Raw genomic sequence first — 18,109 nt, 5'->3', positions numbered from 1 at the left:
TGTTTTTCTTTTTTTCTTCTTCTTCTACCTTTTTTTTATTTTTTTTATTTTTTTTTTTTTTGGGGGGGGGGGGGGGTGGGGTATTTGGGGAGGGGGGGAGACAGAGACAGAGACAGAGAGAGCGACAATAGATTGATGCACATGAAACGGATACAGATCATTCTTTTGATATTTTACCCTGATGAATTGGTAGAGTAAAAAATTATCTCTATATATACAACAAGCCTCCGAACTGCACCTGGAGTACACAGTCCAGATTGGCGGTGATCAAAATGTTAGCAGTCAAGCAGCTCCAGACCTGGGGGGAGGCTGTGTAAGAGCATCTTTCTTTCACTACCTTCACAAGCATTACATTCCCTCCCCTAAGAATGTCCTCCCGACAGCTCACTTTAAGAATGTCCCTCCCAACGGCTCACTTTGCCATCAAAGGCAAGAACGGCTAGAACAAGGTGAACCTTGATCGCCAAATATGCATTATACAAAAACATTACCTGTTGAGGGGATTATTCACTCCAGGCCAAATCAAGAATGAAAGTTAAACTTAAATCAGCTGTCATCATCCACAGCCCCAATGTATGTGAGGTCTGTCCTTCTGACCCTTACAGCCCCTTTAAGCCAGCTGGAGGCTCGAAGATTAGCTTGGTCACCACTGCCAATCGCAGCGGCGTTACTTGAAGATGGGCCTGATCCCGTACCATCTTCCAACAGTGTCCATGGGTCAATTTCCACATCATTTTCCTGTTGCAATGGCAATGGCTTGGATTTTCCAGGTCCACTTGTCATAATCCGTGCCAAAGGAAGAGGACTTTTCTGTGAGGGGTTTAAAGAGTAGAACCCAGACAATGTGATACTTGGTTGAAGTGAAGCAACAGCAGCACCAGGAACATATGGTAGCTGGCAGGAGACAGACCATCTTGCTGAAGGAAGAAGAACTGGCATTGCAGCTTGGATGCGCCACCGGATTGAGCCTGGAAGCTGCATTCGATCCAAGTCATTCTGCATTCACAACATCACTGTTAGTTTAGTATGATAGAATACATTTATTATTCAGACAAGTCTTAAACTCGAGGAATGGAGGTGATAAAAGACATGAACGCACAAACTAATGCCTTTTCATGAATAAGCATATTAACCATTTAAAATAAATTAGTAAAATATAATTAATTAATTTTCTATCCATTAAATAAGATTTAAATAGTTGACAAAGCTGGAAACAAAGAATTTCAAATAACTGATAAATATGAGATGTAGAAACACTTGTACACCAAAGTGCAACACTTAAGGGAAAATATATTAATTCAATACTCCAGCAGAAAAAAAGTGACAGGATTGAAGGGCATCTCAACCTCAATAATTGTTGAAATCAAATCATATCATATTTATAAAGTGAATGCATTTGGCAACACTAAGAATCAAGAATATACAATCAGACATTTATTCTGACATTCCAATAAAGATACACCACTTTCTTCTATTTATTCTGATTTGGTGAATGTGCTGATGAATGCATGTTAGCCAACTCGATTGTTCTCTAAAAATTTCATAGGGCATCAAGAACTCATTTTAGGGTTCTCCATGACAAATATGCCTCAAAAACATGGGCAAATGGTTAATGGTCAAATAATTCAACCCAAACATACTAAGATAATAATCTGGTAACTTTACCCATACCTGAAAGTAGCCAAGTTCGACAAAAGGAAAAGAAAGGAGATTTGGAGAGGGGGGTGGGGAAGGTGGGTTTGCTAATAGCAAAACAATTTTTAACTCAAAAAGCACATCATCATAGAGCAAACCTGTAAACTCTCCACCACCTCACGATCAAGACCAGAAGAGTCCTTAGGAAATTCATTCATTAACTTGGAGGGAGACCTCGACTTTAACCAACTTGGCTGGCTGTTACTCAACAATCCATGCAGGACCAACAGCATCCTATCAAAAAGACTCTCACCAGACAAATCAACAGACACAATTTCCAATAGTGACTCCATATCCATCTTGGATTGAGAGCTTTGTACTGGAGAGAATGATAGGTCCGCATCCTCATGCACAACCCGATTACCAAGGAGACGAAGTATGACAGATGCAAGCATGTGCCGCATGTTCCGGCCAGATGGCTCCCTGACAAGTCCAACAAATGAAAACATAAAGCAAAACTGAGTATCTGCCATAGCAAAGTTTTTTAACAACAGCATCAAGGAGTGTGGTGTCTCTAGTTGAAACCGTGTGTGGTTGTCTGTGAGCCTAACTCTGTGTGTGTGTGTGTGGGGGGGGGGGGGGGGGGAGGGGAGGGAATGCACAATATACCTTATGCACTAGGCTGGAAAAAAAAAAAAAAAAAACAACAACAACAATTATGTGTATGATATTCATGTTGAGAGATGTTGTAGTTATTTGGTCTGGCAAGTCTTGCCAACCCAACCTACAAAATTAAACCTTCGTGTTAGTGTTGAAGCCTGCTTTGGTGTTTCACGTTCAATTAGATGTTCACACAGAATAAATATTACCCTATACATTGGTAAAGAAAATGCAAACATAACCTACAACAGAAAACAGAACAGCAGTTTATCGAAGAGGACACATATAATGAATATATATAACACCAAATCATCCCCACAACTAATTAGTGAACATAAAGAATAACTCATAAAAATGCAAATGGGTACTGAAAATTGAGATTTTAACAATAGCAATAAAGCAAAATGGAGGACATAACAAAATATGAAAAAAAATTGAACAATTACCCATCTGTGCATATGATGGGAAGCAATCTTAGCAACAATTGCAACCGCAGCGACATGGATGATCTCAACGCTGCAGGGGGTGGCAGAGCAGAATCAGCAGCTCCTCCAGCATTCCGTCTATTCATTCCTGGACTACCACCTCTCATAACTTTGCGATTGCTACCCTTATTTGCAGGACCTTCCAGTCCAGAAGAAGTTGATCCTGACTGCTTACTTGCACCACGAGTAACCATATTTATCTGTTGCTCAATATTATTCAACTGCTTGATCAAATCACTTGCAAATGTATTGCGCGACTCATCAGAACCTTGATCTATGCAGGGCAGAACTAGTTCAACAAGTGCCCTTTCAGTTGTATATTGCTGGCTCATATTGAAGCCTTCAGAATTATACATTTGAGTTGATCCTTTTCCAGATCTTTTTGTGTCTGTGCCATCTTCAATAACTTCCCCTTCTTCAAGGGAGGTGACCTCAATTTTCTTCTTTTCTCCTCTGTTTGTCACAGTATCAAAACCTGATCTACACCAGCCCCATGGCTTCCAAAACTGAGCCTTAGTTGAAAGATTTTTACTCTCTGCAATATTAATAAGACGTTGTCTAATGGTTTTTCGTCCCAAAAGAACATCTTGGCCTCCCAAAAACCATTTAGCCTGCAATAACATTGAGTCCTCTAGTGACCGCCCAAAAAGATGAACCAACTCTGAGAAAAGGGGTGCAGCATCAGGCCTGACCAATAATCTTGTGAGGATTATCACAATGAAATTGTTCTCATTTTCAGAAGCAGCAGCTTTTTCAGGACCAGGGGAGGAAGAACGGATAGCATCTGCTAGAGACATATCACGGGCCTCCAGCTTTTCAACAACGGCTTGTTCATTTAAAAGTAACCTGAGTTCAACCCACTGCCAATGGAACTTTGCAGGCTGTATAGTATCCAATACATTCACAAGCTTATCCACAAGCTTTGTCTCGTTCTCTGAATGTTGTCCTTTAGATCCACCAAGTCCAGAAACTCGATTGCTGTCATCATGAGCGGATAGAGACTGTGGCATTTTACAATCAACAAGTGCATTTAAAAACAGCCTTCCACGAAGGGGAACAAATGCTGCAGATTTAGAGTGCATGTCCAAACCATTTAACGTGGCAGCAACCTCAGCATCACTAGCATCTGCAGCTACAATGTCATAAAAGCCTTGACTGTCCCTCAAACATATATCCCGAAAGGGCAGGTGTTTTATGGCATCACCTATGGCCATTGTCAAAGATTGATACAATTGATTTATGTCTTCTCGGTTTGCAAGATCTTTGCTAAGAATAATTTGTTTCCATATAACAAAGGCAAATATTGAATAGGCAGGTGGAAATACCAAACTAAGTGGGAGCATTCGCTGCATCCTTGAAAGAGCAACTATAGATGGTTCACCCAGGAGTTCCACTATTAAACCATCAGATAAAGTTCTGCAATTTCCAACAAGCAGCCTAAACCAATGCACGTAAACATCTATCGAGTTATCCACCTTAAAAGCTGGAATCGATCGAGCATTTCCATTTGAATAGGATTTTGTGCTCCTTATAAATTGAATTACTTCCAATCCTTCCTTTAATCTGAAGACAGTTACCATTCTCTCCAGGCTCGTAACACCATGAATAACAGCCCCAACAACTAGCGCAGAGATTGCAGCAGCACTTTTTGTTACCCTTCCAGATCTTGCAGAACTGTTCAACACATCATTGTTCACATTGGAATCTTCAGGAGACAATTGAAACTGACTTCGAGAAGTTTTTCCTGGACCAAAAGCTGTAGCAAGAGCAGAAGAGGCTTCTGTTGCCAAGGCTATCTCAAAAACCCGGCTCTGACGCTCTCCAAGGGCTTCCTTAAGCAGACAGAGGCAGCTTATGTGGATGCGCAAAATACGCCTAGCAACACTTAATGAAGCCATAGCAGATGATGAATTTGAATGCTTAGAGGCCACAGTAAAATCAGGCATTTTTGCAATAGTTGGTCCGATATTATTGACTATGGCAGATACAGCCGAAGACACCAAAGAAGGATCACCTTCTTGAGCAGCACCACCAGTCTGCCGAAAGCAATCCAGCAATCCCACAGTTATTTGCTGAGCTATCTGGTAACCATCATCAGATTTTTCATACCCAGGGCTTTTTTGTGTACCAGCACCAAAGAACTTTCTGTCCTTACCAGAGAAATAGTGAAAAACATCGTCAATGTGCCTTTGAACAGTATCTTTCATGCTGATACCAGCTCGGGTTATCCGATTACCACTTATCTTTTGACGAAGAAAATCATCAAGATCTTCAACACCTGCTGGAACTCCAAGTGGAAATCCAAACTCTCCATCAAGCGATCGACTTGGTTCAAGTTCAGAAATAAGTCTCTTATCACAAGTTGCTTTAAAACTCTTGTCCCATTCAAAGACACTCGGCAAATTGGCATACTTCTTCAACAAATACCGAGAATAATTTAAGACTGCTGAACCTGAAACCCTTCCACTAGAAGCCAGAAGTGCTGCAACACGTTGCATTGCAGCTGTCAAGACTTCAGGAATCAGATCAGTTGCAACGAGTATGTTCTCATACCTGAACAACCAACATTGCAATGCACATAAGAGAAGAGTCAATTTTTATTATGCAAGCCCAACAATGAAGAAATGATAAAGAGAATACCAATATATGAAGCACATCTTACAAGAACAAAAAGTTGGGGTTAATGATATAATTTTGCAGGAAAAAGTACATATTTCTAAATTGCAGAATGTTGCTTTACAAGAAAACACTATTTACCTTTACTGACAGAAGGCATTTTTTCAATTCCATGGGACAACTTATCCCACAAACAGAAGTTTTGGACCTATGATCCAGCAAAGTGTTCACTTAAAACTCAACAGTTTAAAACTGTACAGTAAGTATACACAAGATAGCCGCATGATAGCAAACATTGAACCCACCAATGAACCAAGAAATACATTACCAAAAGTAACAGTTGAACTATTAGCATTATGAAAACAAATTCAGAATTTTATGATATAATATTGACAAGCACTGCCAATTAAAAAAAAAAAAAAGAGCAGAACACAAGGGAGATCCTTTTAAACAGAATAATAAAAAAAAGAAGATGTTACATAATGTTTAGCTTAAAAGAGTTCCATTGGAGTACAATCACCACTCTCCCATGTAACAGTCAGTATTCTACCTACATATCTGCCAATTCATTCATTAAATAAATTTGTCAGACTTATATCAACGCAGCACTACTCAGCTAAAAATGCCAGTCTGTGAGCCATAAACAAATTCAAAATTATCTTTGATATAAGAAGCCAATAAGCGCACATAGGTAACAAGTAATAATGAACTTAAAATATAATGTCACGATAAGACTAGAACTTCAAAATTAGGCAAATGTGAGTTCACCTTCGGAGGCATGATAATAAAAATGCCTCTCCCACTTCACACACATGGTTCTCCACATTTCTTTGGAGCATCATAATGTTCCTTCCACTATGGATTGTAGGACTGGGATTGGTGACTACCTTCGGCAACAGCCAGAGCAGTAACTTGCATGCAGAAACTAAATCATTACAAACATCCATCAAATACAATATAATGGAGAGCTCATCCTCACCAAGCTTCCATCGAATGGAGCTTCTATCATCAGCTGAACCAAAAGGTCTAGCAAACTGATTAGAGTTGGCAATATTCCTTTCAGTCTCCTCAATAAGCTGTTTAACAGTAGCTACCAACCAAAGAGTAATGGACCTCTTCTGTACAAAACGCAATTGCTTTAAAGCTTTTGCAGTTGAAACGATATCTCCACCATGCAACGTTCTAATTCCATCCACTGACTTGAGAGTTTCTCCTTCTGTTCCATTTCTATGGTGAGGGCAGCCAACCTTATTATCACACACATGACTTGTAGAAGCTCCCTGGCTACCCTCAATTCTAGCAGCCGTTAACTGAGCAAGACTTTTACGTACAACCTTCTGCCTAACCTTAGAGACCTGTTTGGATGACTTCAGTGGTGGATCTACTTTGGATGAATCTAAGGATTTGGGCCCCTTCCGCATCCACCATGTATCTTCATCATCTGATGTTGGAGAATGACCCTGAAAGCAAGAGCTCTTTTCTTCATTTAACTTTTGCCTCTTTGCCCTTCTACAATCCTCACACCCAGGTGTACCTTCTACTGAATCCATTTTGCTGGATATTGACTCAGCAGCCCTCTTAACACTCCCTTGAGATTCATCAGGTCCTGTGTCTGAAGATGTGGACAAGTTAGGAATCTGTAAGAGCAACAAAATGGTAGTCTTCAGTTCCTCAATGTCAGCATTGGACTTGGCTTTTTTAGACATCAAGATATTGGACCAGGACTGGATAGATTTCCACTGATCAATAGAAGATGTAGAACCACCATCCTTTACAGAGGCTAGATGATGCTTTTGCTTCTGCATTGATATATTTGATTTGAATGAATTTTGATACTGTTCACAAAGGACCCCACGTAGGAGAAGGCGACGTTCATTCGAGTAAACATGCACAGCCTCCAAAAGTTCTGACCCTTCTGCAATCCTCCCCTCTTCCAAAACATCACGGATGAAAAGCCCAGGTAGTTGTTTCAGAATTTGATAATGCCTCCTCCGTCTGTTAAAGTCGCCTAGAGGCCCACTTGCATCCATAATTCCACTTACTATCAACTGCCTTACATATGACTGGGGGTAGAAAATACCAGATCGTATGAGTTCCACTATAAGCAGCTGAAGACGCTTCAAGCCTTCTCCTTTTTGAACTTCATGTTGATCAATCCAACACACAATAATATCATGTAAAGGACCAGGGCTCTCAAATATATATGATGAATTAGCATTTTTTCTATTCACATTTTTTAACTTACCCTTATTTTCATACCCATTTCCCACAGGAACCCTTCCAACGTTATTATGCCGACCAAGACCTTTGGCAAGACTGTTGATTCCAAGGGATCTATCATTCTTCTGTCGAGACCTGCTCTGCAAATCTTTTATCGTAAGCTTAAGAAGCCTACTTGCAATATGAACTTGAGAAAAGTCCTTTCTGCCTGTAAACTTCAGATCATGAGGTGGAGCAGCCCGAAAATCCCTAAAGTCACATGTTGCCCACTCACAAAGAAAAAATACAGAGCAAACAAATGACAAGCTCACAGTACCAATCCATTTCAATGATGATCTTAGGCAAGGACTGACTTCTTCAATCCAACCTTCATCAACTGCTCCATCACAAAAATTTTCAAAAAGAAAACTATATGCCTCTCTAATGTCTCCCTGCAAAAGAGACTTGTCCAATGCTTGTACAGCTTTTGCTACACTGTGAACCAGATATCCAGGACAAGCAGCCTTTGCAAGATTATCTGCTCGCTTCTGAATGGATGAAACAACCTGATCAAAGGAAAAGGACTGATATTGAGCATCAAGACCTTTATTTCTGAATATACTGAGGATACCAGCTGAATTATCTTTAGTCTTTCTCGCCTCCTCAGATATCTTCGACACAAAAGACCCATCATTTACTGCATAAGACAATATGCTTAGTGGTAAAGGAAAGCAATCCAAAGCAACGAATGTATCCGGTACAGCCAAAATTAAGTATCGAAGCATCTCAATTAAAGCAGACATCGTATAGGCCCTTCGAGAATTATCTACCAGATCTGATCCGCCTGGAGAAGGTTCACGAATGTAACGAACTGCTATTCCCGCAAGCATACGTACATAAGTTTGAGATAAAACAATGGTATCTAAAACACCATATATGATTGGTAACAGCAACTGCAAAATCTCAAGTATGTCCTTTTCCTGAAAAAGCTCAAGTACAAAACCAGAAGCAAAAAAAAAAATCAATAAAGTATTGTCATTTAACCCTGTTCAGAAACAATTCCTCTTATGACTTATCTTAAAAGAACTAGGAAAAAAGGAAATTGGCACAATACAATAGTACCTGCAATTGACTAAGAACCCAGTCAATGATTGCGGAAGGAAGAAGCAGCCCTTCAGCGTGGTGCCAATGTAAGAGCCTTACCACATACCACCACTTAAAATGTAGGGAAGGCTCCTCACCATCAATAAGTGCTGGTGCTGGATCACTCCTGTGATGTACTGAACCAGCATAAAGCATTTGAGGCGATCTATCTCTAGCGTGTGGGGCAGAGTGGGAATTATTTCTGGAAAAAAATTCATCCAGCAGTATTTGCAAATACTCAATAACATCTTTTGTCCAAAGCTCTGTCCGCGACAACTGAGTTTTATCAGGTGTGCCAGACGAAATGCTAGCGGAACTAGGACGGACCTGCAAAAGACAAACATAATCTGCCATTAGAAGTGGCCATCTATGACTAAGGCATCCACAAATAAATGAATAGTATTTTAATCAGCTTTACCTGATTGAGATAAGTTACTTTGATAAACCAAGTTGCTCGTAGTAATGGAACATTGTTCCTTATAAGAACTTCAAAAAGGGATTTCCTCCTGTACCCATGAGGCACATGATCGGCCAAAGATCGCAATCGTTTATGCGGTTGTGATAAACCCTGGCGTGTAAGAAGAAACACAAGGGGAATAATTATAGGGAACAAAGCTAAAGGGCTCAAAATGAAAAGGGACCCACAAGTACTTATTTTTCTACCATAAAACATGATATCTGCTAAAATTAAGCACATTACACTCTGCTACAGAATAAGAGGTCCCTATGGTCATAAGAACAAAGGCGCTTTATTAAATATGTTGCTTCTCTAAGTTGATATAAATGCTCAACAATAACATCTTCAAGGCTCTCAAAATTTCTCTAATAACCATCATTTTTTCTACAGCCAGAACCAAACAGTATAAAGAAATTATATAGTAGCAAATAACAGTAATAACACTTGGCACTTTTACTGGTAAAAGCATATAGCCTGCACCCTGCATCATGGATAGACATATTTACCTAAGTTATACAGCTTGCATCAAAAGAAAACCCCACCACATTGTCACATTCCTGATGAACAGAAAAGGCATTGTACGTCTAGCCTATATTAGGTTAACTGTTACCTCCTCGAACAACTTTTTTCTTTGTGGCTTCACATTTTTTATAGTTATAATAAAAAAAACAACAAGACATTCAAAACACTGAACTAATTTAAAGAATCAACATCCATTAGAGACTAGTGCTATTAAAATTCAAAACTACACAAGAAAATATATAAAACAAGTAAAATTCTTTAACAAAATTCTGAAGTCTGAATCCATCTCTCCCTCTAAATTTCCTAATCAAAGAACAATTCCAAATTTCTAAGGAGTTAATTAATACAGGAAGCATCAAGATACAACCAGCTCCAGCTACGTAGTCTTCGAGAAAAGCAAGACAGATGAATTTGGAAACATAAGCATTAGCCTAAGAGATATTGTCAATGTATGCACTGTGACTAAATAGGGAAGGCAAGAATTTCAGCTTCATAATATCTTCAGCACGGTTTTTGTTGATAAAATTATAGGGCGCAACTCCACCCAAAAGGCACCTTGGAGGGATTATCCAAATTATATTTGAAGCATCCTTCACAATAGCCAGCTGATAACACAACACTTCATGCCTAGGATTGGATATCTGAATGAGAAATTTGCAAGAATCGACATTTGCAGGCGGTCCAACAACGAAACTAAGGTTAGTTCTCATACCATGTTGATAAAATGGACAAAGTCTGAAAAAGGCACCTTGTGGGGGGGACGGGGGAGGATTGCCCAAATCATATATGAAGCTATTTATGCCCAATACTCGGCCTGTGTGGACTTAACAGTTTTACATAAAACCATTATGTAATATAAAGCTGTTATACTAGTTTTTAGAGGTACTGTTATAGCTAACCACCTTTAAAAAGGGGAAAAAAAAAAACTGAAATGGGTGAAGGCCTCCACTTAACGAGTATCGGCTGTTACCCACATTGGCAGACAGGGAACATTTGTTTTCACTTGTGGTGTGGAGAGGCAAAGAGTGTAATTCGTTTCTAGTTTCTGCAATTCATTTGTATCTCTCAAATTTCCATCTTCACACATCTTCATTTCTTGATCTAAGATCATCAAAGAGTGAAGGTTTATTTGAAATGAAGGATTCTAACATAACACTCTATATGCCCATTCAGGATCCTAGTTGATTTAGTTTTAAATCGATTAATGCATGATACTCAAAGATGATAATGTCTTTATTTGATGTATTTATCATTATATTTCGGTCTTGTCCCTTTATTTCAATTATATCTTCAAAGACTATTCATTTCATGAATTAAGCAAATTTTTCAAGAAAAACTTGTGTAGCGATAGGCCATTAGCATTATATTTACAGCAGTTATAGGCCTGTTTATGTTGCCTGCAAAAGCAACTTAAATCCATAATCTTCAATAATTTGATTATACTTATAACTGAAAGAGTAACCAGTTTAGAACTTCTCAGTATAACTAAATGTTTGAACTCAAGACAAAACTGGAACTCTAATCATCATGTAAATGCAACAATATCCAAATGCATATAGTAACTATAATTTGGCTTTGAGGAAGCGAATTCAATCACTGAAGTCCCCCAGTAAAGCAGAGATGTGAGAATGCTTTTTCCAGTATTCTGTATACATATATGACTACTCTTACAAACACTTTTCACTTGATCCAACATACATAGCCACAAAACAAACACACAGTTACACAGAATGAATGAGCAAGCAAGAGGAGATATTACTAACAGTTCATCATGACATAAATTATGTTTTTTGTCAAACTTGAAAAAGAAAAAGAGGTATGCTACTATCATTTCAGAATGGGAAAACAAATTGCATAATAAGTGGAACACAAAAGAATATTATACCTCAATCCATTTCTTCTTGAAGTCTTCACCACATGCCCTTTGGTCTGGAAAGACAGCAGGCTTAGTTAATAATGCCCCAGAAAGAGGCACACCATACACTTGACCAGCCTGTCACATTGAGGATAAATGTATAGGTTTAGATTCATTCATTTGATTCCTCAAAACCTAAAAATGTGGAGACTGGGAAAGTTTTTGAAATGAAAAACTGGATCAGCATAAAACTGCAAAGAAAGGCTCTGCACCCTGGGGACACCACCTATAACTAAAAAGAAAAAAAGGATTACCTTGCGCTTTTGAGCACGAGACTCATTAATGGCCCTCAGACATTTTCTAATTGCCTGCAGACAGAAGCAAAGACTCAACTACCATCAACTGCCAGTCAATTTTTACAAAGAATTTTTTTTTCTTTTTAATTACTATTAGAAAATAAGGAAAGAATAAAAAATAAAAATAGTCACCTCTCTGCATTTTATGACAACAGGCTTCGTAAAGACTTGAACCTCAGTCAGTGAGATCTCTCTAGCTTCCTGACAAATCAGCAATTAAACCAATGTAAGAATACGCCAAACTAATAGCGCGGAATGTTTATATTTTTACATGAAAATATAAATCGCCCGTTTAACAAGCAGCATTCAGCAGAAACTGTATTCTCAAAACAAATTGAACAAGCTGATAAATGTTTTATTTTCAGGAACATGAGATCTAGGAAATTAGACCAAACAGCCAAGGAAGTAATGTATTTTAGCAAATGGTAAAATCAATAGATAAACAATATAATTGTACCAACCAATTACTGAAGTGCATTATGACATCAGCATATACAAATTCAACTAAAAGCAATTAACCTCAATCAACAAAAACATACCTCGAGTCCTTCAACTGTCTCCCTGTATCCAGACTGCACATATTCTCTGGTCAGAGTCTCCTCAGGACAATTTGGAGTCTGGGGATGAAAGTCGGGCGGCCCAAGTCTGAGATTTTAAAGCATTTAACATGCATAACATGGATAAGAACCATATCCATATGACATCCAGAAAAAAAAAAATAATAGTGGAACAGTTAAACAGCAAAAAAGAGAGCATGTAAAAATCATTAAACAATGTTGCATTCCATTAAATTACCAAACAAAATCATTCAGCAACCAGAAAAATAATCAAACTGAAAAAAAAAAATACTAATGCTGACTTTACCGGGAATTCAAGGGGTCCTTGTCACACTTCAACTTGTACGGAGTTAGTGGAGGCGGCCTCCTGCACCACACAGAGCAACTAACTGAGCTGGCATCATAGACAACAAATTGGCTATCTAGAATGTTGCAGATTTCATAACTCTCAGAATAACTATAATGACTATTATCTATTTTAAAGAGAGAATGCCTCTTCCCACTTGACAGCAGACCAGAGAGAATGAAAAGTGAACCACCATCCACAAAAAAATAATATTCAACTTATGGAAATACTAGAGAAATAGGCCATGCAAGCCCCTTATTCTATGTTAGGCCAAAAGACATATAAAGAAAGTTTCAACATTGCAACACAATTTCAAAAGATAGAATGCAAGAACTATAAATTATCATAGCATCTACAAACTCCATAAATAAAAAGAAAGAATCATAACATGCAAGTATTTGGATCTTCGCCAATGGATGCAATTAATAATAAATATAACAACAAAATGAGTGCATACAGAGATCCAATCACTCTTAGTTTCAGAAAATACTAATGGGCTATGTTTAATATTCACCAGAGGAAATTAACAGGCTATTACTTGATGATCATCACAAAACAAAGCATTAAAATTATAATTAAAACAAAAAAAGTGGACTGGATGAAAGATGGACAATTTAGTTCGCTATTTGCGTATAAAAGGACATGAATGGCACCAATTAACCAAGTTACCTAGAATTAATAGAGAAGTTAGCTGGCAATGAAGATGAGTCAGCCCTGCTGGTATCCCTAGCAGATGCCCCACCAATTGAATTATTAACTGCACCAGTGCAGTTTGCAGTATGATACCTTTGCATTTCTCCAAACTGTCACCGGCATACTGCTCCCAACATCAAACCACTATAAGAAGCTCCACAAGCTAAACTGCATTAAGAAAGTATTTTTATTTATTCAAAACTAAAGTCAACATAAACAGACATGAATGGCATCCCACAAACAGGAATTGCAATTGCTGACCGCAAGCTAATATGATAACTTTTCATCAACAACTGCATAATGTGAATCGGAAACTATGTTCCTCTCAAGTATTACATTTTAAAACACCAAGTAGAAAACCAACTATATGGCATTGCTTTCTAACTGTCTGACTTGTTGGACAATAGATACAAGAAGCAGCATGTCATAGAGTCAAAAGTAAGCAAGAACAAAGGAATATGGGGAGGAAAAGATGGCTAGTCGACAAATCATCAGAATAAGAACTCCCATTAGGGCAAGTTAAAACCGAATGTTTCCATTGATTAACAATACTTTTCATGAATCTAACTCAACTTTGAGCTAGAATTTTAAAGGCCTTTCAAAGCGAAATAAATATTTGAACTCTAAATTTCTCATACTTAAAGATCAAGAATGCATTCTATACTTTTCATCCAAACTTAAGCATTGCCCATCAGTTTTATAATCTAACAATTTAAACTAAATAAATAAGTATACACACAGATGTAGAACTTTCAAGATGATAATTCAGCACCAATTGGAGTAAAAATGATCTTTGTCAAAGTCACTAAATTTCAGGCTGCTTCTCCCAGCAAACTTTTATTATATATATAAAAAAAAAAGGAGACAAGAAGCGAAGTGGTTTAACTAGGTTATTTTGTAGTGATTAGCATCCATTAAATTAAGTACATATTTCAAAAAAAAACGTTAAATTATGAAATAACTCAAAGAATAACCAACATAAGGATCGAATATCAATAATGTTTAAGCTATTGCAAGCAACAACTATTTGAATCCTGAAGTTGCTGCAGCTTAACTCAGCTGTAGCTTCAGAAAAAATTTAAATTGTGAAACAAATTAAATTGGAAACAGCATAAGTGAGGTTACAAGGATCAAGGCTGCAAATAAAAAATTTTAATTGACAGAATACTGAAGCTAGAATATGCTAAATGCCCATAATTCTAGAGTTCTCTTTATTAGAGTTTAAATCAACCACAAAACCAGCTGCCTTCATAACAAACAAGACCGTACACTAAACGATATTACTTTGATCTACACGATCTAGGCGTAAATAATATCAACAATACCTCAAATTCTTTACTTTTCTTCCCTCCAAACATAGCAACCCAGACAGCTGAAAACTTTATACAAATTAATCAAAAACCAAATGCAAATAGCACAATATCCATACGCAAATATCATAAATCTACTGAATCAAACCAACACCCAATCGGACAATACCCACCAAGTATGCACTATTAAACTAAATAAAATTCCGTCCTAAAGCCGCCAAATCTAAAAGAAAAAGTATCATAATTTATCACAAATCAAAACTAGGGTTTAGACCGAGGCTCTGATCCTAACTCAAACGTAACAAGCAAACTACTAAAAGCCACAAGATTGAGTTTCCAAGCAGACGGGAAAGCTAGGGTTTTGATGGCAAATTCGCAAATTAATACCTAATCTCCGGTCGATAACGAAAAACCCAAAAATTAAAGATTGCGATTTGAGAGAGAGAGAGAGGTAGCTCATGTCCGTACCTTGAATGAATTAAAGAGAGGAAGACAGAAAAATCTGTACAGAAAGAGAAAGGAAATAAAAAGGATGTGTGTTATTTTAGAGAGAGAAAGTGGGCTGGAGAAGGGTCTCGGGCTTTGAGGTCTTTGACTCTCTTAGCTTTGATGATGATGACGATGATGATGATGCTTCTGTTACTACCCTTGAGTTAGAATACAAGAGAAGGTGGGGAGCGATCTAATCATCTTTTTTAAAAAAAATAAATAACCACTCTTAAACATACTTTATGTTTTTTGTTCCCATTTTGCCCTCCAAAGCCTTCTCCTTTTTGCCATTTGGACAATTGGGTTGATGATCTAAGGGGCAAAATGGTAAAAGTGAATGGATACCCAAGACTAATGACAAATCTAAATCTGGGGTGTTTTTGGCTACATAGTTTTTAGGAAATGTGTAAGTGGGTGAAATGTGAGTCCTGTTTTTTTATAACTTAAGGGGAGAGAATGGGGATAGAGGGATAGGGTTTGCTGCTTTTGGTGGATAAGTGATGAGGATGGTAATGGTGGAAATGGGTCACTTTTTCACATTGGTGAAGATGAAATTCATTTTGGGCATTTATAAGCTTTAAAGTGACATAATTCCTTGGACCTATTATTGCATTATATAAAACCCAAAAAAGTTCATGCCAAAAAGGAGGAAAGGAAAAGGATCACATTGGTCATGTTGGGTAGGTTTGAGTTTTTCTTATTTTTCCATTTTGATTTTATGTCAAAAAAATATCTTAATATTCACTTTATTCTATAATTTTTATTTATTTTATTTTTATATAAATTAAAAAAATAGTTTTTTATTGAATTTTCAATTGTAACTATGTTTAATATAAAAATAAATTAAAATTAAATATGATTATAATAATTAATTTATGTGTTAGCCACAATAAAAAGAAAAGAAAAGGTGAATAATATTATATGAGGGACGGAGTAATTTATAAATTAATTTTTTATATATTTATTTATATGAAATTAAATAAGATTTCATATAATATAAATAATGCTTTATGTAAATTCAAAATGGAGATTTTTTTTTATTGTCAGTAAATATGGCAGCAAGAGCCAAGAGTTTGATTTGCACACTAATTACTATGAAAGAGCTTGAGATGTCCGTACAAATATTAGCATGGTGTACATTAATTAATTTATATCCATTTGCTAAAAATAATTAATACTCCATTTATTCAAACTCATTTAATTTTATAATTGATATCATTTAAAACTTAATTTTTTATTTTTTATTTCACATGTAAAAAAGTATAAATAATATTATATATTTACTTATATAAATAACTTTAGATTATGGGTATTCAAATGTACAAAATTCAAATTCGACATGGGTATTTTTCATAAGATAGGAAGTAGGAACCATCACAAATTCCATTATTCAATATTTAATCTCCTTTTTCATTCTTTTTTTTCCAAATTTTTTCAATAATTTCCATATTTGAATAATAAATATAGACATATGTATATATTCAAACATGTTCTTATTAGTTTTTTTTTATTATTTTGTGATAATTAATTTTGTCTCTTTATTAGGACAGTAGTATAGTACAAGCTGAAGATATTCTTTTTTAGGTTTCTTTAAAGATATAATTTATTAATTAAATAACAAAAAATTAATAAAAAAACCTTAGGTCTTTAAGCCTATTGAAAACCCAATCAAACTCAAAATAGAAACCTCCTAACACAAAAATAATCTGAGTGTCCGTTACTAGCAGTGATCAAATTTAATTTAATTTTTATAAATACTAAAATTTTAATTTTTAATTTATTAAATTCGATTTTAAATTAAACAAACTCTCGAAAACAGTCAAAACAAGAATGCTATTATTAGAAGAAAATACTGGAGCTCACAGTAAGACACCCACAAATCCAATATGTGGCATACTAAGCATATCGTCCTTAATTCAAAAATATTGAGATAAAATGGATTATAATTTAGACTGTCGAACTCAAAACCAACAATAAGAGTCTTTTAACTTTCATGAAAAATCAAAGAAACATCAAGCACACAAAAGAAAACTAACCAAATAAGTCAAACACTATATATCCAACAATCACATGCATGCGAGTAGTTCAGACTTAATAGACAATAAGAGCACCATTTACAAACCCTAAAGGGCATACCAAAATCAAAATAAAAACAAAAAAACTCATCAATGAAGAAAAAGGCCTCCCTCTGTCTAGTAGGAACAGGAAAAATAACTAAACAGATTCAAATATACAAAAAATAAAAAACTAGAGACAAATGAAAGATGATGTGGATTTTATAGAAAAAGAAAGCGTTCTTAAAGAGAGGTTGAATAATAACCTTTTAGATAAATAATCAATTTTATAGAAAATATTATATGCATGATGCATAGCCACTAGGTAAAGCATGTTTCACCAGTATTGGTAAATTCAAGCACCGTATATCCACTTGGACTATTAAATAATTATGATTATTTTTTTTATACCAGTGATTTCATTGTGAATTTGTGTATATATAACAGCAATATAAGATTTTATATTTTAAATATATAGTTTTGTTTCCATTCAATTACCCTTTAAAAAAAATTAATTCTTCATTTCAATATAAGTTTATCAAAATTATATAATGCATACACATAATAACATATAAATTATAAGAAATTTTTAATCAAAATATGTATATATGATTTGATAGATTTTTTTAATCGAGTAGAGCTCATTTTAATATAGACCGGATAGCTAAATATGACCTAAAGAAACTAGAATACAAAATCAATCCCTTACAGATCGATCGTCTCTTTAGAATA

At 36.1% G+C, this 18,109-nt stretch overlaps 1 protein-coding gene across 4 annotated transcripts; it reads right to left on the bottom strand.

The window, feature by feature from the left end:
• Positions 1-108: 108 nt before the first annotated feature.
• LOC110614620 (mediator of RNA polymerase II transcription subunit 12) lies at positions 109-15,736 on the bottom strand. Of its 4 annotated transcripts, none has more exons than XM_043956693.1 (13): positions 15,303-15,736; positions 13,618-13,692; positions 12,793-12,852; positions 12,468-12,573; positions 12,061-12,129; positions 11,887-11,940; positions 11,603-11,710; positions 9,157-9,306; positions 8,718-9,065; positions 6,165-8,575; positions 2,742-5,333; positions 1,794-2,118; positions 109-996 (listed from the first exon to the last, which is right to left on the bottom strand). In XM_043956693.1, exons 2-13 carry the CDS (start codon positions 13,623-13,625, stop codon positions 547-549), a joined length of 6,681 nt encoding a protein of 2,226 aa, XP_043812628.1. In that variant the 5' UTR covers positions 13,626-13,692; positions 15,303-15,736; the 3' UTR covers positions 109-546. The 4 variants fall into 4 exon arrangements, with proteins under 4 accessions (XP_043812628.1, XP_043812629.1, XP_021611888.1 ...); XM_043956694.1 differs by having other exon boundaries at positions 13,618-13,687; XM_021756196.2 differs by having other exon boundaries at positions 13,501-13,692; positions 15,303-15,735.
• Between the last annotated feature and the right edge of the window lie 2,373 nt (positions 15,737-18,109).

The sequence above is a fragment of the Manihot esculenta genome, chromosome 5 (assembly GCF_001659605.2).
Source record: "Manihot esculenta cultivar AM560-2 chromosome 5, M.esculenta_v8, whole genome shotgun sequence".
Lineage (NCBI taxonomy): Eukaryota > Viridiplantae > Streptophyta > Magnoliopsida > Malpighiales > Euphorbiaceae > Manihot > Manihot esculenta.
The sequence above is the reverse complement of the archived record's forward strand: the minus strand, read 5'-3'. Positions and strand labels throughout refer to the sequence as shown.

Bases quoted from the DNA above. Each gene is read 5' to 3' on its own strand.
- LOC110614620 (XM_021756196.2), bottom strand. From the start codon at position 13,625: ATGCAAAGGTATCATACTGCAAACTGCACTGGTGCAGTTAATAATTCA. The intron at 12,853-13,500 runs GTAACTTGGTTA...TGTGTGGTGCAG, and splicing joins AACTTCTCTATTAATTCTAG to GAGGCCGCCTCCACTAACTC. The intron at 9,307-11,602 runs GTATAATATTCT...CTTACACGCCAG, and splicing joins TCAAGAAGAAATGGATTGAG to GGTTTATCACAACCGCATAA.